General features: G+C 47.2%; 1 protein-coding gene across 1 annotated transcript in view; it reads right to left on the bottom strand.

The window, feature by feature from the left end:
* Positions 1-14,044: 14,044 nt before the first annotated feature.
* Positions 14,045-26,137, bottom strand: part of KCNJ3 (potassium inwardly rectifying channel subfamily J member 3) — a 38,743-nt gene continuing 26,650 nt past the window's right edge. Inside the window, exon 3 of the mRNA XM_032190108.1 lies at positions 14,045-14,737. Coding sequence (XP_032045999.1) covers positions 14,154-14,737 — 584 coding nt within the window. The 3' untranslated portion in view covers positions 14,045-14,153. The remainder of the gene's footprint in view (positions 14,738-26,137) is intronic.

The following is a 26,137-nucleotide window of genomic DNA, read 5'->3' as shown; positions in this document are numbered from 1 at the left end:
CACAGCCAGGGTCTGCAAGAGCATGGTTCCCTAAGATGTCCTCTGTATCATTCACACTTATCATGCTGACACACGAGGTTTATTTGCATGCTGGCAATGCTGAGGTTAATTTCCATCAAGCTAATCTTTTGTTTTCTTTTTCTTTCCGTCCACCAGAGGCTAAGCAGTTTTGTTCTCAGACTCTGTGGGTGCTGTGGCATGGAGGTGGCTGTTGGCCCTGTGAGGGCTGGGCTGCCAGGAGGGGAGGGCACAGTCCTGCACTGCTGCTGCAGCACAGGGAAAGCAGAGGTCTGGGGGCAGCCCAGCAGCACTTACCTGCTGCTGGCAGGGGTAGGGAAAATGTTCCAGGCTACAAAGATAGCCTCAGATAAGCTCCCATAAAATTTCCCGTATATTAGCTAAGAGCAGAGATTTCAATTTAGCCCGTTCTGGTTTATGTGACTAATTACAAAACTGAACTACAGAATAATTAGCACATTATTTCCCTGTGGAAAGCCAAAGTTTTCTCAGCTCAGGTGCTTGCCGATGCACTCAGGGTACTGGCCCCTTGTGCCCCCTCCCCGCAGTGTGTCCCTGTGCAGTCCAGCAGCATTGCCTGCTCCCTTCCGAGAGCTGGGAGAAAGGCTGAAGTCTAAACAGCATTAATCCCAGCTGTAATTCAGTTGTCTACTGGTAAAACAACTGTGGTGTAGGCTTTCTTTCATGAAATGCTCTGAATGTCCCAGCACATCTCCTCGGAGTTGCCTGTGCCCCAGGCGGGTCTGATGGGGCTGTCAGAACAGCCCCGTGCCCCACATGCCTTCTAAAGCAGCCGTTACTTCCAGACGGTACAGTTAGCCAAAAATAATGCTTTTGAGTAAAACATTTCTCAGTATTTTCAAATTTATCAAACGCTAATTGTTTCTGGACACGTTGGTAGACTGTCAAGCCATCAGAATTCAGTAGGAGAACACTGGTTAAAAGACGGCTGGTGGCTTCAGCGTTAGTTTTGACAGGCGTGCCAGCAGAAACACGAGCTGAAAAACCCGTCGAGTTCCAAACTTCTGAAATAGCAGCGGGGCTGAAGCTTCCCAGTCGTTCAGAAAAATAGAAGTATGTGCCACACGGTGGCACAGGGCATGGTGCCATGGGTGCTGGCAGGTGGGAGCCCCTGGGCCTGGCCTGGATGACCCGGGGGGGCCGTTCTGATTTCTGTGTCACTGAGGTTCCTTAACGGGTCTGATAACCCCCAGCAGCTGCCCCCCGTGCTCTGCAGCAGCCCTGCTCTCGCTGCCATAGCAGCAACAGCATCAGGATGGGCATCCTGGGACCTGGAAATGCAGTCCCCAAACACACGTGGCAGCTATTCAGAGACGTTTAGGTTGGTAGAGAAAACAAATATGGCTTGATGGGTTTTTAGAGCCGCAGCAAACCCTTGATAAAGTGTGCTGTTATGGAAATATCTCTCAATTCATGAAAATATCTCTGAATTCAGCTCGGGGGCATAGCAAGTGACTGGCACGCTCAGAGTGCACTCCAACTGTGCTTTGGAAGGGATGGTTACAGGAAAGCGCTTCCCTTCATCCTGGTGCCTTCGGACACCCTGGGAAGATTTTTCTTCCTGGGTACCCGTGGGACCTGGGGGTAACCTCCTTTTTGTTCCTGCTCCGTGCTTAATAATTAGTTTCAAAGTGCAAAATCAAAAATAAATAAATAAATAAATAAATAAACTGGAGGAGAAAAAGGGCAGCTGTTGCTATGGCACCGGACCAGCTCCTGCTCCAGCACTTCTCGCGTTGGGCCTCTCCTGCTGCTGGAGCACGGCGGCAGGAGGAGCTGCTGCCACAGCACTGGGCACAGCTCCGGGTGGGCACAAGGTGCCGGTCCCCCTGATCCTCGGGGACATCCCCAGGCCCTGTGGGGTCCAGGGTTGGATGTTCTCCGCTCTCCCCGCAGCCCCACAGGAGGCCGAGGCTGGCTGCTCACCATGGGCCTCGTGCCGCGCTGCGAGGCGGCGTGGGCCGTGCCAGGGGCAGGGTGCCAGCGCGGTGCGAGGATAAATCCGCAGCCATAAATAAGGGGCGGATGCTAAAATTCCCTGCTATTAATACGGTGCATTATACCGGGCTCTTAAATGCTGGAGTGCGTGGGCGGCGCATGTATAGCTAACAAATCGTGCTCCTACTTCCCTGTAAGCACATGTACTGTGCTTATTGCTCCTCCAATGTGCCTTTTAAAAAATCCATCTGGTATATTAGCATTTCTTCTAATTAATGTCAACTCTAATCACAGCCACCTACATAGAAATACAGCTCTACACAAAATACTGGGAAAAGCTCTCTTACAAAAAGCAGCAACATTTCAAATTGGACTGGCTGTGCATAACAATGCAGCTGTCAGAAGTTGTTATTGAGCAGAAAAAACTGGGAAGTGCACCTAATGCTTTATCAGATGTGAACTGCTTGCGAGTGCCTTACCCCGCACACAGCCTAGGATGAAAAGGAGAGAGCTGGAAAGGGTTTTAAGGAGTCTAATGAGGATTCATTAGAGATTTTACAAATCAGTCACTTTTAGGGGACGTATTCATGTTCCTGCCATGAATTATACAAGATGATGTTGATTTAAATGACCCTAGTGAAATATATGTGAAAGACACCTGCATTAGGACTGAAAACTTGTACCTACAGACTTCAAGCCTGGAAAGGGTCCTGGTGACACACTGCCTCATACGGAGCCCATACCAAGAGCATTGCCAGCACCTCCAAACTAAACCCAGAGCCACTGCTTCTAAGGCCAGAAGAGCCTTAATGCAACCTGCCTAGGTCAAGTTCTTGGGAGGGTTGTTCTTATGGCCAATCACCCCCACTTTTTTTTCTCCCCATGTCAAGAACATTTAGGCATGTGCACACATACACGTGTCTGTATTCCGTTTCCACAGATGATGAGGTTACGATGTGTATTTGAATAATGTAACACATTTCCCATTCCAGCAGCTTGTTGCTTGTTTACAACTGTTACTGACACCAAAACTTCCCAAAAGCAAAGCGCTTCACTGAAGCAGTTTGCTTGGATCCCGTTAATATAAGCATCTCTGATACTGCTTCAGGTATAGTTGGAAGGGAAGATGAGAAGACTCACCAACAACCCCAGCAGAAGGCAGTGCAGACAGAGAGGTTCTCCCCACTGCCCTGAAGTTGGCCAGAAAAGCCCCTGGGATGGGTGAGAAATTGGGGATGTCTCTTCTGACAACAGGAACACTTTTGTAGGAAATTGTGTTTTTTCACCTCTCAATCTATGCAGTTATTAAGATGCATTAATAATGCAATCTTAATGCATCTTAATAGGCGGCTGCCCCACGCCTCCTGCATCGCTGCTAAAACAATGCTGGGCCGTGGCTTGGCACCATGGTAGTGCCTGAAGGGTGTGCTCTGCTGCCCGGTAAAACCACAGCTTTCCAGTCAGCCCGTGCCTTTAGTCCTGGGGGGGACTGGGTAATCATGTGCTTTCCTTTTCAATAATTTATTTCTTATTTTTATAAGTAAGGCAAGTGGTAAGCCACCATTGGAAATTGTAGCGCATTTAAATATTTCAATTCTGCCTCAATCCAAAGGGCAATCCTCCTGAGTGCTTCACTGAGGTTTCTCATATCGGGAAAGGCATTATCTAAATATTCATTTGAAATATTAAAGATTTAGGACACGCACAATGGTGCTCACTCCGTCTGTGAGTTGTGATGTGAATCATAAGAAGACAGGAGTTTATTTGTTAGGTTTTTATTCCAGCAAAACTTGCATTTCTCACAAGATACTGAGATTTAAAATAACATTAAGAACAATTTCAGAAAATACATTTTTATTATAACACCACCACCACTCCTAAAGAGTTATAGACTATTTAAAACTCTTCTCTGCATCTTCCTCCTTTTGTATTACAATGTTTGCCATGGCAGCCATGGACTTTTTGGCACGATGTTTCTGGCTCTACAAGTCCTTCCTTCCTTCCTTCCTTCCTTCTTTCCTTCCTTCCTTCCTTCCTTCCTTCCTTCCTTCCTTCCTTCCTTCCTTCCTTCCTTCCTTCCTTCCCTTCCTTCCTTCTTTTGTTCCTTTTCTTCTTTTCTTTTTCTTTTTTCTTTTTTTTCTTTTTTTTTTCTTTTTTTTTTCTTTTTTTTTTCTTTTTTTTTTTTCTTCTTTCTTTTTTACTTTTTAACTTTTTTTTTTCTTTTTTTTTTTCTTTTTTTTTGTCCCTTTTTTTTTTCTTTTTTCCTTTTTTTCTTTTGTCTCTGACACAGTTAATCCCATGTCCCTGCCTTAGGACTGGCAGTTATTATTAACTGTGCTGGTACAGACTATAACTTCCATATGCAGTTTTGCCACAGTGATTTTTCACAGGCTGAAGCCTGTGCTCTTGTCCATAAGTCTCCGTTGATGATCTGCAGGAAATTAGATGCTGTATTTTTACCTTCGAGAGTGGAGACCTTGCAGAAAACAGGAAGCTGAAGACAGCCAGGACCATAACACATTTATTCTGATCTATCACCATAGAAACAGATAATCCACAAATGGTCCATTTCTACAAAAACAGGTTACAAGATGGAGCAGCAGCCAGGCTCCCCCACTGAACAGCGCTCTGCACTCTATGTCAAATGTGTATGAGGAAAAAATAATCTGGAAAAAGGGGTCTACGTATATTGCTCCCCCTGCCACCTCTGCGTGGCTGATGCAGGGTGCACGACGACTAGCCCGTGTGTGCGATGGACTGTGCGGGCTCTACCTGCAACAATCAGCCACCCGTCACAGCAGGGACAAATAAAATCCTTACACTGATCCTGTATGTAAACCCCTGGGTATGAGAGACAAGGAACACATGGAGAGAGGATCAGCAGAAAGCTTTAGTGAGCTGTGTAACAAACACACGGACACTGGGCAACCTACCTTCCCATCTCGTCTTCTGCTGAAGGCTGACCCCCTACAAAACAAACAAACAAACAAACAAACAAACAAAAAACACGAGAGAAAGACAAAAGAAAAACAAGACAAGAAGAGAAAGAAGAAAGAGAAAAAAAGCAGGGGTGGCTCTGGGATCCCGGCAGCTGGGGGTGCTTCTGTTTTTGGCTCTTTAGAAGGGGTCTGCTTGCTCCGAAGGGTACTGATGCAGAGAGCTAAAAATATAAATTGAGTTTTCATCTCTGAAATCCTTTCCATCTTAATATGAAGACCAGATATTTATGCAAGCAACAACCTGACCCCTCCAGCAATTGGCCTGACTGGCCTAACTGAATGTTTTAGCACAGCAATAAGAAGGTTAATGTTTGCTTATTCGTGTAGGTGGAAGGAGCATCCTGGAGATGCTCACGTGGACACCTCCTTTCCTCCCACGGGAGACCAGGGCCCAGCTTTCAGCCCCTGCAGGTGAAGGATGAACCCAGACCGACGGTGTCTCCAGGAGGTGGTACAAGTGCCACCTCCTCTTCCTCCTGCTCACTTTCTGCTGCTGCCCAGTCTGCTTTCCCTGCCAGCAGGCATTTGGCCCTGTGTTTAACCCAGCTGGGAGCCGTGGCACTGTCCTATCTGCCCCTGCCCTCCGGGGACTGCATGCAAAGGGTTTTCCTTTCCTCGTCAGCTTGGTGAAAGGGTTTTGTTAAACCAGAATCTGTCCTGTGCTCTGTGCCCCTGCCTGGGGGTGCTCACCTGCAAGGCAGTGACAAGCGGGTCAGAAAACCAAGCGGAGCCACCAACTGCAGCCTGGAGCCCCCCACCTTGCCTGGATCCTTGCTGCTGGAGCTCGTGATCCAAACGTCGCAGAGCTCAGGGACAGCGCTGCTGCTGGAGCTCCTCTGCAGGACGAACTGAAGGGCTCGTAATCTTGTTACCATGCTCGAGTGTTTGGGCCCAAGGCAGAGCGATGTGCATTGCTTGGAGAGCACGAGTGCCCAAGGATTTTCAAGTCACTTCTGGAATGAAAAAGACAGCAGAAGTAAAAAGCACAGGGGCTGACAGCTAAATCAGCACTTTTATTTTTATTTATTTTGCACTTCCAGTTGCTTATAAGATAAGATTTTGATGTCTAGATTTAACAAGACAATAAATGGTCTCCACAACACCCAGACCTATGAGCACTTTAAAACATTCTTCCACTCTTGCCTTTCTGCTCCATTACCTTTGGTACTGAAGTACCAGAGCAGTAGCTGACATTTCTTACAGTGTGTCATTTCCCTAGCAGAGATTTCCTGAGGGCTAAGCAAACTCAGAATGTATGTACAAGAAGAAATATAATATAAAATACATAAATTATGCAATGGCATTAAAGTATCAATATAGAGGCCTTGTGGTCTAGTAGAAAATGGTGTGCATGCAGAATTGCAAAGGGCTGCTTATAAAATATTTGCGCTGTGCAGGACCTGCAGTGTAGCTAATACATAACACCCAAATTTTATGACATAAATATTAGGAATATTATTTAAATTAAAAAAAAAAAAATCTCATCAGAGAAACTGTTGTTTCTTTTTCTTTTCTCTTCTCTTCTCTTCTCTTCTCTTCTCTTCTCTTCTCTTCTCTTCTCTTCTCTTCTCTTCTCTTCTCTTCTCTTCTCTTCTCTTCTCTTCTCTTCTCTTCTCTTCTCTTCTCTTCTCTTCTCTTCTCTTCTCTTCTCTTCTCTTCTCTTCTCTTCTCTTCTCTTCTCTTCTCTTCTCTTCTCTTCTCTTCTCTTCTCTTCTCTTCTCTTCTCTTTCCTTTCCTTTCCTTTCCTTTCCTTTCCTTTCCTTTCCTTTCCTTTCCTTTCCTTTCCTTTCCTTTCCTTTCCTTTCCTTTCCTTTCCTTTCCTTTCCTTTCCTTTCCTTTCCTTTTCCTTTTCCTTTTCCTTTTCCTTTTCCTTTTCCTTATTTAAATTACAAATTATGCTTCAGGAAGGGGCGACTGAGATCTCTGAATGTCTGTCAGTAATGTCTAAGACATGTTTGACATGGTATTTTGTGTTCTCCGTGAAGTGCTGTTCCTCCACTGACCCTGCTGACCAAAGCCACACGGTGCCAGCTCTGCAGGGTGGCACACACCAGCAGGAGAGCAGGGGAAGCAGGAGGAGGAGGAAAAAGCCCAGCCTGGTGCCACCCTGCAGCTATCATGCATCCTTTCTCACCTGCATTGTCAGCTCTTCCAAGCTGGAAGTGCCGTGGCATTTTTAGCCCCTCCATAAGGCAGTGCACATGTTGTCCGCCTGCAGCCCAGGATTGAAAAATGACTCAATCACTGCCTGACCTTGCAGGTGTGTAGTCACTGTGCCATGCGTGCAGCCTGCCTGGTTCTGCCCCATTGCATAGCACAAAAAGTCAGCGGAAGAGAAATTAATTATCTTCACTCAGCTTTTCATTCACTTATGCCACAGGGGATGGCTGAGGCAGAATAAATGACTATATTCCTATAAACAGCAACAGAAACGTGTATTTATGCTCTCTTTGTATGCACGTTTATTTATATTTCAGAACTTGATAATCTCATTACTGAGACTGTAAGATCTAACAAATTTGGTAGAAAGATGGGAGAGACAGACGTGTTTATGAGATTTTTTTTTCTGAATTAGTCTCGTGCGCTGCTCTTGGCACCTGGCACTTCTGCTGCTATGCTCTGTGTCACGTTGCTCCCATTCCCACCCTCATCATCTCATGGGGCTGGCAGAGGCACTACATTCCTCTTCCTTCAGCCAAAGCCACTCGCTCAGGGGCCTGGCGATGAGCGAGAAGTCGCTGCATGCAGTGCCCAGCCCACAGACCACAGGCACTGCACCTCTGCTAGAGCACCGCGCTCCTGGGCACCCCAAAGCCTGGTTAAACTGTCAGGATAAGCAGAAAAAACATTCCTAAATCGACTTTCTTGTGTGCCACATTTACTTTTGGATTATCTTAGTGTACACATGTTGGCAGCTTTTGTTGTCAGCGAGCAGAATTTAGGACTAAAGGAATGAAGAATTATCAAGTATTATCTCTGGAAAAATATGTTAAGGTTTTTCCCCTGTTTACACATAATGAAATAGATAAAACTATAATGTATTAATTAAAAGAAGAACAAAATACTTTGTTGTCTTAAACAGGATCTCTACTAATTTATTTAAAAAATAAATCTTGCTATGAATGTAGATGTGTCAGTATTTTCAAACAGCATCACATTTTTGTACCGTTCATTAGAGTGGAGTTTAAGGACATGTTTGTATTCGCCCTTACGGTTACAGCTAATATGAACTGAGGTGACTCCTGCTTTGCACCAGGTTTTGCTGTCCTGGGTTTATTTTACAGGCTCCATAGCCCTTCTGCTGCAGTCCTGGCCCCATAGACGAGCACACAACCTCCTCCCCTTTGTCCCTGCTTCCTCCCCAGCCCAATTACTGGCAGCAGCAGCTCTCCTCTTGCCCAGTATCCGCTGGTGAAAAGTGAACTGGAAATGGCGTGAGCAACCAGGGACCAGCTGAGATGCAGGGGTGGAGGCCAGCAGGGGAAGCAGGTGGGCACAAGGCTGGTGCGTGGGCACAGCCCCAGCTGGGAGCTGCCCTGCACTGTGATAATCCCTCATCTGGCTGGTGGTGCTGGAGGCTGAGGAGAAAAATGCTGCCTGTAAAACCAGGGTGTGTGCTTTAGGATAGATGACCAATATCGTGCATTGCTTATGGTCAATATCCTCCAGGGCGTCCCTCATGGCAGCATAAAGGAGAGGGAGCAGCTTTGGTTCCAGACAGTAACTCCCAAGCAGAAAAGCAGGGAGGGATTTGCTTTGCTTTGCATTTTGTACCGGATGGTTTCCTGCCCCCAAACTGTGCGGCTGGGAGGGCACAGCACCGCAGGGATGCTACTTGGACCTGCGCTCCCCCCCGGCAGAGGTAGTGTTATTGCTTACAAGGGGAGAAATCCAGCCGTAAGAGCAACATAACAAACAAAAAATCCTCTGTTGGGACACTAAATACATCCCAGCATAGGCCATAATTTTGTCCCTACTGTGAGATATGCACTAATTTGTTTTTTGTTTTCTCTGTTATGACAGAGGGCTCCAAGACTGCTTAAGGAAGTGATATCTGGAACCTTCCCAGGGAGCTGCTGGAGGATGCCAAGAGAAAATTCTCCCCAGGTTATTCAAACAGAGAGAGAGACGCTGCTCCTGCTCGCACGCTCCCTCCCTTTCTCTCTGCTGCACTTTCGTCCATCTGCCACGAGTTTTCCATCTCACGCAGTCGGTGTGGAATGAGTCCAAAGACCTGATTCTCAAGGCAGTGCCCAAAAAGCTCATCTAAACCAACAAACGCTTCAGACAGAAATAAATTGGAATGGTTGGAGAGTAGAAAATACATCTGACGTAGTAAACACCTACCTTGACTGCTGTTACCTACATATTATAAATACATCGGCATCACCAATCCTGCATTTTCACTGGAATTTATATGTATATATTACGTGCACAGTGCATATTCCCTTACACGCATATTGCTGTACGTCCTGTCCCTGAGCACACGCACATGAAGCTCTGCTGAGCGCATGGCATTTGCAGCCTGCAGCTCGTCTCATCCTCACTTCACGCTCATGCTGCTCCTCAAACCTTCACGTGCCCGTCACTGGGATAAGGAGAGCTGGGCACCAAAACCCAGCTGCTGCATGAGTCTGCACTGGGCACAGCAGGTGCCAGGCTGGAAAACGTGCACAGAGACAAATTCCAGAGCTGGGTGCCATGGGGTGCTCTCTTCTCGTGAGCATCCTCTGCCCAAGGGGAGCGAAACGATGGTATCCTCTGTGTCCTGCTCCTCTTCAGCCATACCTGAACGTCCCTGCGAGGTGCCAGCACAGCCTCTTGGTCCCCGTGGGCACTGCGGGGCTGCAGGCGATGCTTGGGGGGCACCACACGCCTGCCTCTTGCTGCTCACAGCCCACTGCCGCTGCCAGGCCTTCCACCGTGAGGCACAGATGTTTATTGTGGGAATAATAATTCAAGTGCTTTTTGCAGCAATCAGAGTCTGCTTGGGAGTGTTGTAAACAGATTAACGAAACCAGTATTGCACTCATGCTAAATAGTACTTGTAACCACACAAAAATTAGGCTGACGTAAATGATGGGTTCCCTCTCCATCCCTCTCTTTCCCCATTCTTTATCTCTTTCTTAGTCTCTCTCTCTTTTTTTTTTTTTTCTTCTTTTCGTGAAGTGAGAAATGTAAATGTAGATTACTTCACATCCATGAAAACGGTAATTCTCTTATCATCGATGAGTGCTGAATTGCCCTCCTGGCACCCATGCCCGCTGGCACTGTCACAGCACACTGCTGTGAGCAGCAGGCGCATTCGGGAGCGATGTGCAGCCACCATCTAAAATGTTCAGACTCTATGGATGCAGCTGTGCTCCAGCATGGAGCCCATCCCCAAATCCTATCCTTTTGGGGGTATAAATATGAATAAAGCCCTTAGACCTGATTTAAAAGCATTTACATTCTCCTCAGTCTCTGCCCCAACACTGGATGAAGATGTATTTCCTTTTGCACTATTATACCAGGAATGCTTCTCTTTCTTTCTAGCCCTCTTCCTTGGCAGATTTTTCCCCCCCTAAGTATTTAAAGCTACCAGCAATTTCATTTCTCCCAGTAAGCACCGCAAATTCCCTCTTTTACAACCAGAGCTGAGGAAATAAATTCAAATGTATTCCACGTCTGGCAGCACGGCATGATTGATACAGCTCCGTGTTGTCGTGTCTTTTTGTTCTGCCACACTTGGTAATTCAATTATGCTAAGCAGAGCCTCGATTCCCTGGGCTGTGGCATGTCTCGCACAGGTAGCAGGGTGGTTTCTCGGGAGCTGAGTGCTTGGGAAGCCCGCGTACATGTTAGCTGCAACAAGTACTCCTAGGTGATCTGAGCCGTGCTGTACTGGGGGATTTGGAAACACCACCAGCAATAAAGCTCTGAATGGAAAGCAGGTGCAGGAGTACTCAAAGAAATCTCTGAATTTTACTATCACTTGTAACCGTATGGAAAAATATGTATTTGTATTAGCAATGGCAGGGGCCTGGGGCCAGGTGAATAATGCATTAGGAGGAGCATGTGCTGGAGCTGCCAGAAAGGGCTGGGACTCACAACAAGGTTAACTGGGAGAAATGGAGCGTGGTTGTACCCTGCTAACGTTCACTCAGCAGCCACTGGGAGGGAAAGAGTTAAGAAGTCAGCTATCATTGGCAAATGATATCTTCAGTCATTCTCTAATTTTTTTTTAGCAGAGAATGCTTTTTGCCCATCCTGAGTGGTGACACCCAGGCCCTTACGAGGCAATTCATGCTAAGAAGCCGGAGAGAAAGGGCTGCCTGACGGCCGCCAGTGATTTCTGGGTGATAACTATATAAATTCCTACTTCTCTCTGCATAAAGAGCTCCTAAGTCCCTGTGCACAAAGAAAGCACATGTCATAAATTACAGAAAGCTAATATTCAATATATATACAGTTACAGAAATGTAATATTCTGCACACAGGGGGCAGACGGGCCCCCAGGAACTAAAAAAACTACAACTAAATTATGTTTTATTTTTGCTTTTCTTAAGACCAGTAAAGAAACTGGCCTTTTGCACACACCAAATATGAATTGTAAGTCCCCAAACAGCTTGAATACTTAGCCACTTACTAAAGTATTAAAAAATGGACTGGAGAAAAGACAAACACATCAGAGCATTTAAACCGAAGGATTTTTGAAAGTTTAATATAGCTGTAGATAAAACTGAGCTTGCAGTATTAATGAATACAAGAGTTTGTTGTTTTGTATAATTCAAATAAACTTGTACATTTATACAGTTATAGAGTGCATGCCAGAAAATGCATTTAGTTTATTCTAATTTGAATATGTACAATTTACAATATAATTCAAGCATAAATTCAGCAGTAGAGAACACAGACCGGCTGTGCAATCGAACAAACAGATATACTTCTTCTTAGCATAAGCAATAGGGCTGGGCTAAAATGGTTAGGAAAAACAGAAAAGGGTTACACCAATAAAACTGAAATATTAACCAGAAATAACTTCTTAAACCGAATAACTGAAGAAAGTTATCATCCATGTTTGTACTTTCACTCTCATCAACGAAAGACACGTGTATTTTAGCCTTAACGTACATTACACATTGCAGTACAAGCCACAAGCCTCAGAAATCTTGCGTCCAGCAAGGACAGGTGAATATTTGGATTTTAAAAAGTCAAACGTTTGAATTGAACATAACTTAGTATTTTATGTGGCATTAATTTAGTAAAAGTGAGGATGCTTTCCCAGTGTTTTGCATACTTTCAGGTATTCGTATGCAGCCACTGAGTCACCTACGCCCCTCAGGCCCAGCTGGGTGCAACACCATTGCTCTCACTCCAGGGATGTTCTGCATTGACTTTCCACAAGGAAAAATCAACCGGGCAGTGGGCAGTCCCACGGCAGCAGGGGATCTGGGCAGGGACAAGCCCCCATGGCTGTCCCCCTGCTGAGGAAGCTGCCACCAGCACGTGGCCACATTCACTCAGCCAAGGACTAGCAGAAGAGTTCCACCTGGCACACAAATTAAACAGGACAACCTGAGCAAGTGTCAGCAAATGGGGGAAAACGTTCAGATTTTACCTTGCAGCGTCAGAGGTCTGCTCATCGCACGCTGGGGAGCGGCACACAGGGAGCTGCACACACGGTTCCCTTTAACAACAACGTGCAAAGAATTTCAGTATAGCCAAAGGTGTAAAAAGCATGCAGTGCCACTCAAAAATCGTTATAAACAGTGAAAAAAACCTTCAGTCAGTACCAAGTCCACGAGTGCACAACTGACCGACCCCACACGGTAACTTCCAGGATGAGCACTGCGCCACCACGGCGTTTGAGCCAACCCTTCCAGCGACTCTCAGCCTCTCGGTTCTTGCTCCAGGCCAGCCTTTGTAACAAAACCAAACTGTTCTGTCCCACGTGGCATACAGCCCTCGAGGCTTTGCTCCCTGAAGCCACTGCCACCCAGCCCCAGCCCCAGTGGGACAAGGAGCCCCTCCGCCACCCAGCTCCAAAGCAGCCACCCCACCTCGTGGCCCCACATTTTGGGGCAAAACAGGATAAAAACCCAAAAACCAAACGCAGCCACAGCAGGCTGCCAAAGAAGACATTTATACAAAGTATTACTCATTTCAAAACCCACAGGGTCAACCTTGGTTAATGTTTTTGAACATGTTTTCACCACAGAGAAAGCAGTGCAGGGAATCGCCCAGCAGCGCAGAGAACCCTGGCACTGCTGGAGCACGGGGGGATTTTGGCCCTGCTCTTGGGCAGAGCATCCAGAACAAAAGCCTGCTTGACTTCACGGACAGTCAGCTATTGCCACAGTGAGCTGTCCTATCAATGTGAGAAACCAAGCACATGCTGTTTATTTGAAAGGGTTTTCTGGTTTTCATACGTATCTGTTATAAATTCTGGAAGAAATCTAAAATTATTTTCTAATCATACCTAAATTGTTAATTTTACTCTTTTCTTTTATTGTTTTGCCTAGCCTTGTTAATACAAGTTTCTTTTCTAAATAGTACCTTATGAAATACATTTTTTTTCCAGTAGCCTATAGGCAGAAGAAAGAAACCCAAGAAAAAGTTAAAGCAAAATGGAAACCAGCAGTTCATTTAAGGCTAGCAGATTTGGTGTGAGAAGTAACTAATACACCTTCCTTCAAGGAAAAAAACCATGCACCGTAACCACTTAGTGGAACAAAACATCACAATCCACATTAAAAAAAAAAAAAAAAAAAGCCTCAAATTATAACTTACCCTGAAAGTTACCCACTCTCATGTTTTACCTACCACATACTCTTAGGAAATAGAGGGGCACAGAACACCCCTGTACATATTTTTCAGAATATACAGTATAAATATAGTACGAGTCATGCCATAAAACTATATGCAAAAATTGCACACTATTATTGCATGCGCGTTGTGATACTACGTGCCGGGCACGGTCGGCAGGACGGTGAGCGTGCGGACGGCCCCGCTGCCGCCACCACCACCACCACTGCCACCACCACTGCCGCCACCACTGCCACCACCACCACCGCCACCGCCACCCTTGGACACGTGGAGCCAGCACAGGAGGTGGTGTGGAGGCCGGCCATCCTGCCCACGCTGCGCTTCTCGCCGCAGTCCAGGCTTTGCGAGCCAGCCAGGTGCCTGGCCGGGCTATGTGAAGCGGTCGGAATTCATTTTTCTCAGTTTGGGAGGAAGGTTCCCTTCCATCCGCCCACCGCCCGACAGTTTCTGGAGCTTGGGTGGCAAATCGGCCACGGACTGGCTCATGGGATCTGACATCATCTTTGTGGTTTTGGACACCAGTTTCTCTTCCGAATTCCCAGGGACCGAGCTGATCCGCTGCAGTTTCATGGGCAAATCCCCCATGCTGTAGGCCTTCTCGGAGGTGGTGGAGCTCATCCTGAGGAGTTTTTTGGGGAAGTCTTCCCTTCCAGTTATTTTCTGCAGTTTTGAAGGAAGTTTTGTGCCAACTTCGTCGAGACCATCCAGGCACTCCACTGAGTTGTTCCTCTCTTTGCTGTTGCTGACAGCGGGCGCTATCAAGGGCGAGGACATGAGCAGCATCTCCTCCTGCTCCTTCACGCTGTACGGTGGGGTGGGGACCTCGAACGTCGCGTGGAACTGGGAGTAATCGACCTTGAAGAACCCTTCTTCCAAGGAAATAACCGGGAAGAAGCGATGACCCCAGAGCACCTCGTCCTCGGTGTAGGACGTCCTGGCTTGGCACGTCATCCCTGCAACCAGCAAGGGAGAAAACTTGATTGGTTATGAAGAATTTTGGAAGCACTTACATCCTGGGGGGGGGTTGAACATTTCAAGAAACATATTTTATATTTTTTAACGTATAAAAGAGAAGGCACTGGTGTGTCTACCGCTTTCATACAGTTGCTATTAAATTGTCATCCTCAGTGTGTGAGGAGCCAAAAATAGAGCAAGGGGCGTAACGGCGTGAATAATTCATGTCTATTGTTATGGCCACTTCTGAAGGCACTGCTGATGAAGTGAAAATACAGAGCTACCCTTTTAACCCCAGCATTAAGTTAGCCACAGATGCTAATTGCAACCTGGAGTTGGACTTGATGGGATCTTAAAGTATTACTCAGCTGTTCCACATGTTCATCATATTCATGAAATTATCCAAAACCAGACCCTACGCTTTGTGGGTCATGTGCACAAAACAAGCCCACACTAGTGCACTTTAGCCCATCGGAGAGCAGTAAGTATGTGCTGTGAAAGGTATTTATTTCTCTTCAAGTGCTTCATGAGCAATCTGCTCACAGATACATAATGGCCTGGCTGAGATCTAAGTTTCAAAACATTAGCATGGACAGAGAAATACGACCACGGGGCCCAATATGGCCCTTATCCCCCTGACTCCCAACTGTGCCCACTCTTCCTCCTCCTCCTCCTCACTGCTGGCCCCTGGCCACCCACCTGCCCTGAAGAACCAGAGAAATGAATGTGAAATGTGTTGAGGGCTGGTTTTTTTGTTTGTTTCCTCTTTTTTTTTTTTTTCTTTTTTTTTTTTTTTTTTTTGATGTTGCTTATAAATAGTCTCTATAGCAATCAGGAAGTACAACTGCACTACCATTTTGTCCTGGTGTAACAAATTGCAAAAATGGCATTTGGTTTTCAGAAAGTTAAATCTACCTGGACAAACACATCCTTTGCCTAGCTAACAACAATGCCTTTAAGTCAAGAGCAAATGAAAAGAGACTGGAAAGCACAAGAAAACTGCTAGCAGGGCTGTAGGAAGGGGTAGTGGGGGATGAATACACATCTGGTAACACGCAGCCAGAAAAATAAAATGTTATTACATTTCATGTTACTGCTAGCAGAATGGAACTTTTCGTTTTGCATAGCAATTTCGCCTGCTAATACCCTGAGCATTTCACAAGGCATAAACAACACGGTTTTCCATTTTATCTCTTAGAAAAAAAATATGAGCCTGGGGAGGGTTTTGCCCAGGGTGCCCTGCCACTGCCAGTAACTCAGCCTCCCCTGAGCTGATGGCTCTACAAGCATACTCAATAAAACCCAAACCATCCCTGCCCCTTCACACCAACCACAGCCAGGACAGTATTTTATACTCTGTGATGCATTTCCATCCAGTCACCATGTGTTTCAGTTCTACTTACAAAGTGAAGTGGAAGCAATCACATACCTAATGGGTTTAGAAAAAACAAAACAAAACAAAATAAAAAAAAAACAACACCACATAATTTGTAGAAAAATGGTAATTATAGCAAGTACTTCTTCCATCTGTGTCCTTTATTCTGCAGCTGTTCATTAGCTGCACCTTCGCAGGGAAGGCATGGCCCTTTCCCCATCTCTCCTGATGCCGCGGAGCCCCCGTCAGGAGCCGAGCGCGTCCCACAAGGCGTGTGCTGGGGAAGTGGCACTGCGCTGGCCTGAGGTGGCTGCCGAGCAGATGGCCGGTTAACTTGGTGACCTGCACTTTAGATAACAAACGACTCCAATGCAAATCTGTCCTAGAGCACTTAGAAGCGGATGACAGTGCCGGTGGGCAGCGGGTGGGTGCTGGCACCAGCAGCACGCACGCTGCATAGGGTCAGGGGAAGGCAGCAGGGCAGGGGCTCTCTCCACCCCAAGCCATCACCCTGCCATCTACCAAACCTGCGGCTGCCACTAGGCTATTAGAGGAGCATTTTACCTGCCTATTATTGGAAAATGTATTAGCTGATGAGCAAGAAAAACAACTGCACATTTTGTTGCATTGATATAACCCTTTGGAAGCTCGTCTGAGAGAGAAATATTCGCAGGTATATAATTTTTTCTTCAAAATCAATTTATCCTATTCTCTCACAAACCCAGGGTTGCAAATTATTCAATAGCCTCTCAGGATGAGCAGCAGCAACTAACATGCCTGTCAGCACAGGGAGCAACTGTCACGCTAGGCAGAAGATGCGAGGAGGTGCCTAACAAGCTCTGATAAGGCACCGGACAAGAAATCAATTCTCAGATTTTCCTCCAGCTCGGTTGCGTTTCCCAGCTCTCCCTTCCCTTGCCACTTCCTTAGCAAACTCCTAAGGGCATCAGACCACGGGCACGGCCGTGCCTCTCTGCTGTACCCTTGGCACAGCACTGCAGCCCTGGCCATGGCACCACGCTCCAGGCCCTGGCTGGTGGCCGCGTCCCTGCATGGGACAGAAAGTGTCCCACAGCCCTTGCTGCCTCCTGTGGGAAAACACTGAAAATTAACATGAAATACAGCAGCAGCATGCTCCTTGGGGCTGTCAGCCCAAAGTTTGCATAGACAGGAGGCCTTCGCCTTGCCCAGCATGAGTAAGGCCCCGGTGCACTTGACAGCCCTTGCAGACAACTACCCCTGTCCTATTTTCCATCTGTAGATCCATAAGCCATGCTCAGACACGGACAGGCCTGCTATTTCAGGGCAGAGGCAGCTTCCTTCTGGTCCCACCAAGCCAAGCAGATCTCCAACAGGCAGGAGGATGCGGCCAGGCCCGACCCACCGGTGTGGTGGTGAGGTTGGGCTCGTAGGCTTCCCTCTCCTTCTGCTGGCATGGAAAGCTCTTCTTTTTAATCCTGAGGAGGTATTCATCAGCAGGGTACAAAGCCGACAGAACCTTTGATGCCTTCATCATGCTAATGGGCTGGTTAAATTTTTACCAAGTTGTCTATATTATTGATATTCATTCGCGGGATAAATTTTAAATTCTCTTTTGGAATAAACATGCTGTATGCTGCGCTTGTAATTAAAAAGCCATCCATTTGTCAAAGTAAAAGGGTTAGATGCACGTTGTTCATCACCCCAAATGCATGCTTCCATCACAAAGTGCTCTTCAGCAGCTGATGATTGCAATGCACATTAGCAAAGCTCTGGCTGAATCCAAATCGTGATAATGCACCTGAAAATAGGTACGCTTATGCATATATGCCCACATAACCCCAAAACACATGTCCACTAGGAAAACCTCTACTATTTCCAAACCATGGGCCGCAAAAGTATTGTTCACTGTGCCCGAGGGAAGAGATTTCCATAAAGAAGCTGCTCTTACGGTGTCCTGCACTCTCACAAATCTCAGCCCAGGGCATTTTGGACCACCTCTACCCAGGCTGTCTTACAGTGCTTCCAGGAATTACATTTCTTCCATGGAAATCAGCAGCTGCCCCTCACCTCTCAAAGCTTTATGAATAATGAGCTTTTGGATGCATCCCTTTGCAGGAGGATGATCAAATACTATCAGAAGATGTGGTTCCTCTTCTTCCTGCTGCCGATGCCCTGTGGACACGGCCCTGCGTACCCTTTTTCCATCCCAGCAGCACAGCCGTGCAGGGATCCAGTCCCTTACATCCCTCATCTGGCACCCACTGCACGCTCTGGTGTGCAACACCACAGGAACACTGGAAAAGCCCAGCCATCTACATCTGAGAAAAATTTCCATTAACTTCCTTGAATAAAGTACAGCAGAGCAGCTCTGGAGGCCGAGCACGGGTTAAATCCGTGAGCCTGTTTCCTCGTGATTTATATGAAAACATTTTTTTTTTAATAATCATGCCTTTTCCTTTCATCATTTGCTCAATCTGAAGCAAGTGCTATCACTGGAGAAAAATGCACCTATCTGCCATATTGTAAGTTATTAAATAGAAGTTATTATTTCTAACGAGGTAGAACACTCGCTTGTAGAGCCTTAGCCGGGCTGGAGAAGTGAATGCAATTATCTCAGGCTCAGCCAGGCAACAGATATTCGAGCTTTTGTTTTCCCCTGCCCATGGCTCCAGCAGGCTCGGCCTCAATACCCCAGTTGCAGGAAACACCAGTGAGAAACTGGGCTACACCTGCACTTCAGACACAGCTGCTGAGACAGGGAGCTCACAGCACTCCAGCTCAGTAAACACGTCACGAGAAGAGGTCAGAATTCCCCAGCATCTGAAATCCCAATAATTAAGATAATTATCCTGATTGCTTCTAGCTTTGCTACAGGGTAAGGCTAGTTCCACAGAGAAGTGAAGGCATCCCAAAGGACAGCCGCTGTTGCCACCAAATCCCCAAATCCAGCCTAATCTCATACCACCGCATGCGCTTGTCATGCGTCCCCACCACTGAGGCAGCGACTGCTGCCTGCCTGCCTTCCCCCAGGGGCAGGCGGGGGACAAAAACCTCTGCAAATAAGCCCATTGACTAATTCTATCCTGTAAAAACCCTCAAATTATTTCTAAATTCCTAAATCTCCAGATGGAGCTGGCTGTATCCAGGCAGTTTCTAGACCTCACGGTATGCAGCCTGGAAAGCCCGGCCGAGTGCTGCTCTCCTGGTGGCCTCTGCTGCGGGAGCTGGCCAACAGCAGGAGCTTGCAAGCTTCAACAGCCCCCATGACAGCCCCCAAAGAGCTGTAGGCACGTTGAGGACACATGGCTCCTCTCTATGTCCCCACAGAAGCCCCCAAGTTTCACCTTGGTTCCTGCCCTGTTTTCAGGCTGTGTCTTGGGCAGGACCGCAAGATCATCCTTGGGGCATCTTCGCACCCCAGCCCTCAGGGTGAAGGGAAATCCTGCAGGAGGAGATCCTAGCGAAAATGTACAAATGCAAGGAAGGTTTGCTTACATTCTGTCATTTTTTATTTTTTTTTCTCATTAAGGTTTGGGCCCTGCAGGTTAAGGCACCTGGCCGGGGAGGCTCCCTTCCCTGAAACCTGGAGCTGACCTGGAAAGCCTCAAAACCTCCAACAGCATTAAAACCTCACCAGCCAGGAATGTTCTATCGGTTACTATGAATTAAACCATTTTACCATTGAAACATAAGGCCATGAAGGCAGTGCAAGGAGAGAGCCTTGACGCAAGACTTGACATAACAATACACCGCACCTCTTGCTGCGCTCCCACGGGACCAAGGGAAGATTTACAGCTTCAGAAAAAGGGAGGTGCACGATTTCCACAGAAATCTCTTCCTCTTGGGCTTCCAGGACTGTGGAGAAGTGAAATAATGGCTTTTTAAAATCAAGGGAACAACAAGCTGGATTGTGTCACGTTTAGCTAAGTCATAGCCCGATATCCTGATGTGAACATCTGGCCGCTCAGCCTCCCTGTGCCTGAAATGAAGAGAGATGTCTGAATTCTGCAGCAAGCCAGAAAATGGGCACCCAAAACGTGAGGTCAGAAACAATTCAGCAAAACTTGGAGTGACGGATGCTCTCAGGCTTTTCCTCTCAGTGTTTGCTGCAACATTATTTTTAAATATAACTTAAAATGACAAGCTGTGCCATGCACGGCAGAGAAACACACAGCCCAATTCCTAACCTGACAGCAAGTGCGGTGTCTAAACTGAGATACTTCCCATCCATTTTGAAAGAACAGCTATTTTTAGCACTAGCGTTCTTCTACTATAATTTCAGGACACATTTTTTATTAAGCGGGATAGTTTGAAGCGCAATAAAACTTTGTCAATTTGCGGCTCTTGCTGCTGCCTGGTGTAAATGTCTGATTTACAGCAGCAGCCCTTTTGCAAGCCGGTTTTCTTTAACTGAAGGCAGCTGGGCAGACACCGTGCCACCTTTACATGTTAAGTGCATTTGATTACTTTTTAAGTAATATTTGAATAAAAGAAGCTTTTCTAAAGAGAAATAAAAAGGCATTTCCTCAAATGCCAGAGAGAAAATCATTCTTCTAGGTAACAACCGTAGAAAGGTGCTCACTGTTTTCATCAAAACACAAGTATGTGCAATTTAAATAATTTCTCTCATTTAAGCCTTAACTGAAGGAATAACTGCTTGTGTTTTCAGAGCGCCTTTCTTTTCGAGGTTCCCTCTGGCAGGCTTTTGTCCCCGCAGAAGTGGCTCACAGCCCTCCTGCTTCTCGTGGTGACAGCTCAGCCTGCCCGGAGCCCGGGGACCCCTGCGTCGTGGGGCCGGCGACAGAAATGGCCCCTTGTAGTCACAGCACGATCCCTCTTCAAACTTAAACCCACAGCAGGCTTCTTACAGACCACTGTGCTTAGTTACCATTTATCACTGAGATCTATAAATTGCCCGAACAAAAGGAGGGCAGAGATTAATCAGGTGAAGCACCTATGCGGAAAGGGAACAAAGGGAGCCAGGGCTATCGAGTAACAACACGCACACATTTATGCAACAGTCAGACATCATTCTTATGCTAAACATTTTAATTTCTCGTTGCCGAATAGCAGACCCAGGCTTCTGCTTTGCTACCCGATATAGCCACGGTGTTTATGCTCTGGCACTATAAATACCTCCCGGCTCGCTCAGGCTGTGCTGTTCTCCAAGGAGCTATCGCCACGCTTAAAAAGTGCTGGTGACAGCCGGGGTATTCTTTATCAGCTGCTCCTCTTAGGGCAATTTTTAATCACTGATAGACGCCTAGCTTTCTGACACCTCGCAGACAGCCCGTCTTGATGCTTACCAGGACCACAGGAGCTGTCAGCAGCACGTGTTGTGACAGGCTTGGAAAATGTCACCAAACCCACATGTCAAAGCAACGCGCCACTGCGCGCATCCGCACTGTTCCTGCCTGGAGCGCAACAGGTGACCGTGCCATGAGCTAACCTCCCCTCTGATGGGGATGGTACCAAAAAAAAAGGGGGCAAGGTGGGTGGAAATAAAGGCACGGCAGCCTCCCGCATTGCCATGCTGGGCTCTGCACGCAGAAATACTCTGCAGCACCATTTCCCCTGCTTTTGGAAAAACAGGGCCAGATTCTCAGTTAGCCAAACAGAAATCTCAAATGCACATTTAATACAGTGGCAGCAATTTGTACTATCCAAGAACTATCCAAGCCCAGTATTTTTCTTATCTTTTTTTTTTTTTTTTCTTATGCACACGAAAAAATACATATTCTTTTGAAAGACCAATCTGTTCCTTTCCCTCTACGTGCAGGAGTGAGTCAGGGTTGACTTCAGCCCCTCAGCTCCTCTCTTTGAGCAGATTTCTCTGCAGAGCCATCTGCCACACGCCGGTTCTTGCATCCTTCCCCTCCCACCGGCACGCTGCTGAGCAAACCACAGCACCCAGGTGGAAGAGTTCAATCCCTGCGCCACTGGGTGCCCTCCAGAGCTCCCCTCCAGCCTGAATTTCACCAATCCCAAGCCCTGTGATAACTTCCCCCAGGGAAGGTTGCTAATTCTCCGTCTGCGCCGCCCTCCTCCAAATTGCAGGCAAACACACGGTGCTGGGTTTGTGCTTGGTGGAGCTGGGCGTTTGGGGACGCTGGGAAGAGGTAGGGGAGGGAAGGATTGTTTTGTTAAATCAGAATAAAATTGTCGGTGGTCAGGGGAGGCAGCAGGAACACAGCTTGAATGAAAGGTAGGAGAATTGTGCCAAGCTGTCAGAAAAAGAAAAAAAAAAAAGACATTTAAAATAAATTATCCTCTTCGAACGAGAACATTTTCGTTATGAGGCAAGCAACACAAAGCCCAGCAGCAGCCCAGCCCTCTGAATACGCAAATTCCTCACCGGTCCCATGCTTCTCCAACACCCACCAGACCATATGCTGCTCAACACCAAAATAGAGCTCCTCGATCTTCAGGGCTTTGGCAGGCCTACAGGAGTCTGAGGAAGCATTTTGTGTTGGAGACTGCCTTCCCGGGATGGAGAAAGCGTGGATCTCCGCAGGGACGAGCACGATTCACTGGTGCCACACAGCGCTGCCCCTCCTGGGTACCGCGGATGTCTCAGCTGCCAGCCACCCGCCTCACTCTGGCACCCAGCTTGTCTGTCTGTCTGTCTGTCTGTCCGCAGCCACAGCCAGAGTCTGGGCCCTCGGGGATGGCTGGGAGGCTTGTTGAAAGATACCATCAACCTGACAGCCGCTTTCTAAGCAACGCCGCTGAAAATGAGGTGCCGTTTGGTATGGGCTGTATCAATAGAAGGATGAAATGCAACACAGAGCTGTGTTTGAAAATAAATGTTCCTGATTTAGCATTGTTGGCCTGACATATGTATTAATTTGCTGGGTGTCTCCGCAGCACTGGAGACTGAAAGGCAATCCGCTCACCCCCAGACCTGCTTCAAACAAACCCGCTCCTGTGCTGCTGGGACTTGCCCTTCTGACCTGCATTCCCCTCCAGCCCATGGCTCTTCCAAAAAGAAAGTCGGCATGAGACACCCTGAAAAAGACTGCCAGCCTCCCGTAAAAGAGAGAAAACCTGACTGACCATCCTCTCCTGGTGTACCAGTACTTAAAAATGAGGATGATCACCACCCCCTCAGTACTCACACACCCTGCACATATCTCAGGGCTAGATATGTGAAGGAGGGGTATGTGGCTGCTGGAACCAGGGGACCCCTCCAAATACAGGTGAAAAAGGGAGCAAATGACCTCTGGCATTAGGCAGGAGCTGCCTGCAGCACATACACAGCAAACTCCTGGGATGGCACAGCACCAGCCACGCTGCGCACAGAAGCCACGACCTCCTGCAGCGGTGGCATCGGCTCATCCGTCATCGGCACAGCACGGGGTCACAGCCTGCTCCGAGGGCACGCTCTGTGTCTCTGCTGCGCAGATATCTGCTGGCGTTACGTATAAACCAGCCTGCCTGTCTGCAGCTACTTCATCCGCACCCACCCTTCGCGAGAGCGCCTGGTTTGCACCCAAAAAAGTCCCAGTCCCCAGCTCCATCAGCAGCATCTCCCCGCGTGCACAGCTTGTGTCATGTATTTAAAATTAATTCACAGTGCTTAACACAAGATCCCTTGAACTAAACATAGCGTTTGCCGCAGAGTCTTCAGTTTTAGCTGACAAACATTTCTTGCAAACACGTCAGGCACACAGAATTTCCCAAGAAATAGATGCCTAAATTTTGTCAGTTCTGGGTGAAACGGGTATTTTGATAATCTCTTTGATTACCTTTGATAATCGCTGGGCTGTAAAGGTACCTTCAGGAAACCAGGCACTCCTTACTGCACCCCACGAGAGCACAGCACAAACACGTAGTAAGCAAGTCATGCCCTTGGGAGGGGGGCAAGAAGCCCCTGCACAGACCCTGCAGCTTCTCCCAGCCATGCTGTGCACCCTGCCAAAGCACTCCCTTCCCACCACACCTCCAAAGGTTTATTTCATTAATATTTAAGTCATTTAAATATCAAGAACGAGGTTGTGTTTGTCCAGTTTTATTATTAGCTGCAGCAGAGAAAGCTCTGCTTTGCTGCCGACATAACGGGGTGCCGAGGTGAGCTGCTGCTCACGTTCCTGAGCCCGTGCACCCTGCCCGTGGACACAAGTGCTCCAAGCAAAGAGGGAACTGAGTGCCAGCAGAAATTGTCTCTGCTGTCTCATCATGTCAAGAATTTAACTTAAATTACAGCAAAGCCGTGAGACCAACAGCGTTCACACGTTTTCAGAAGCAATCAGCAAGAAGAGCATCCTCACAGGCACTGCCAGTAATGGGACACTTCTCCACGAGAAGGCAGCACCCGGGCAGGTGCCCACCTAAAATATGCAGTTTGAGAAAGGGCTATTGCTGCCGGCAGTGCCCACAGAAAATAAACACAGCTGCACGGAGACAAGCAGGAAAGCAGACAGCATATCTCTGCAAGCATACAGTTGTTCATTAGGCTTCATTTCCTGGCAGCAATTTCAGGTTTTCATAAAAATTACCTATCTATATACAACTGGAAATGCCTCTGAGGTTTCAAAATAATCACAAACTTTAGAAAAGAGAACACCTTAAAAACAGAATTTTCTCCTCTTTATGCAGTAATTTGTTGACAGTGTTGTAGTTAGCTCCTGGAATATATATGAGCTTACCGAGCTAACACAGCATCAGTTTGGATTTTGGGAGGTAATGAGTGCTCATTCCAGGTTTCTTTCCCTTCCTGGAAGCTTGCTGTACACACAGGCTTTCCACAAACATTAACAAACCTGCTCTGCTCCCTTTGAGCAGGATATTTCACTGTTTGGATTCACCTCTGATGTTACATCTCTCCCAAAGCCATTAGCAAGGAGGCAAAACAATATTCTCACATGCACTTTTTTCTGCAAAAAGCTTTACCTATACATGAGAGCAAAATACCACTGCCCACCACTGCTTGACTTTATTATCAACTTCACAGCTTGCTCAGGCTGCCCAGTTCATGAACGCTGCTAAAATACGAAACTGAAATGGCAATAATTTTAAGGATGCTCTTCAGCATCAATTACCAGGAATTCAGCTGCTTTAATTTTCGTAAGAGCCACGAGAGAGCCCCAGATGCCCGGTGGGACATAACTGGTTTTTGTTCTTCGCATCTGAGTGGTACCTGGCCGCAAAGAGCAGTAAAATAAATTGCCCATTGCCTTGGGTTTCCAGCCTTTGAACACGGGGCTCGCTCATCAGAGCAACGTGACTGTCTCTGGCCAAGGAAAACCTCTTGGCTCCAGCCTGATGGCTGATTGCTGCCTTTACAGCAGAGAAGATGAAAGAGGCAAGATGCACTTCTGTGAAAAATCATGGAACTGCTTCGCTTCCCAGTTACTCTTCAGAAGAAAGCATGTGGGGCTTTATAGCCAGCATCACAGAGATGCTGGGAACATTAGACAACACCACATGCTTTCTCCGTAACTAATTTTTAAAATCAGCTGAGCACAGGAAGATTCGTGCTGCCCTGCCCATGGTGTGCTTTCGCCAGCCTCAGATGAACACCGGGGAGAAGAGTTTGGGCTGAGCCCTCCAGCTGGTCCCAGTGTCACCATCCACCCTCCTCCCAGCCCGAGGGGCTCTGCAGCTCCGAACTCCAGCTGTGAGCTCCTCCTTGCAGAAAAGCAGCCCCGCTGCCCCTTTACCCAGGGATGTGATGGTGAAGCACTGACCCAACATCGAGCAGGAGGCCACTGCTTTTATTTTATTATTTTATTTCCCCTTAGTAATGTATTTGACTGATCTCTACGGATAACAGAGGTGCATGCTGATTATCACATGCACAACATTGCAGAGCTGTCCCTTCCTTTGCAGCGTCAGCAAACCTCTCCCGTATTAAAATAAAAATAAAAATCCCAAACTAAAACAGGCCCAACATTTCCTGCTGCAAAGGCAGGGAAGGCAGATAAGGCTCTGAGTTATTGCATGCTGTTTTCTTCACGTGGCCCCATCTTCCATTATGGTTTATATACAAAGCATCGAGAAAATAATATAGCAGAAAATAATTTCCTGCAGCATGCACAGG

The sequence above is a fragment of the Aythya fuligula genome, chromosome 6 (assembly GCF_009819795.1).
Source record: "Aythya fuligula isolate bAytFul2 chromosome 6, bAytFul2.pri, whole genome shotgun sequence".
NCBI classification, from domain to species: Eukaryota; Metazoa; Chordata; class Aves; order Anseriformes; family Anatidae; genus Aythya; species Aythya fuligula.
The sequence above is the reverse complement of the archived record's forward strand: the minus strand, read 5'-3'. Positions and strand labels throughout refer to the sequence as shown.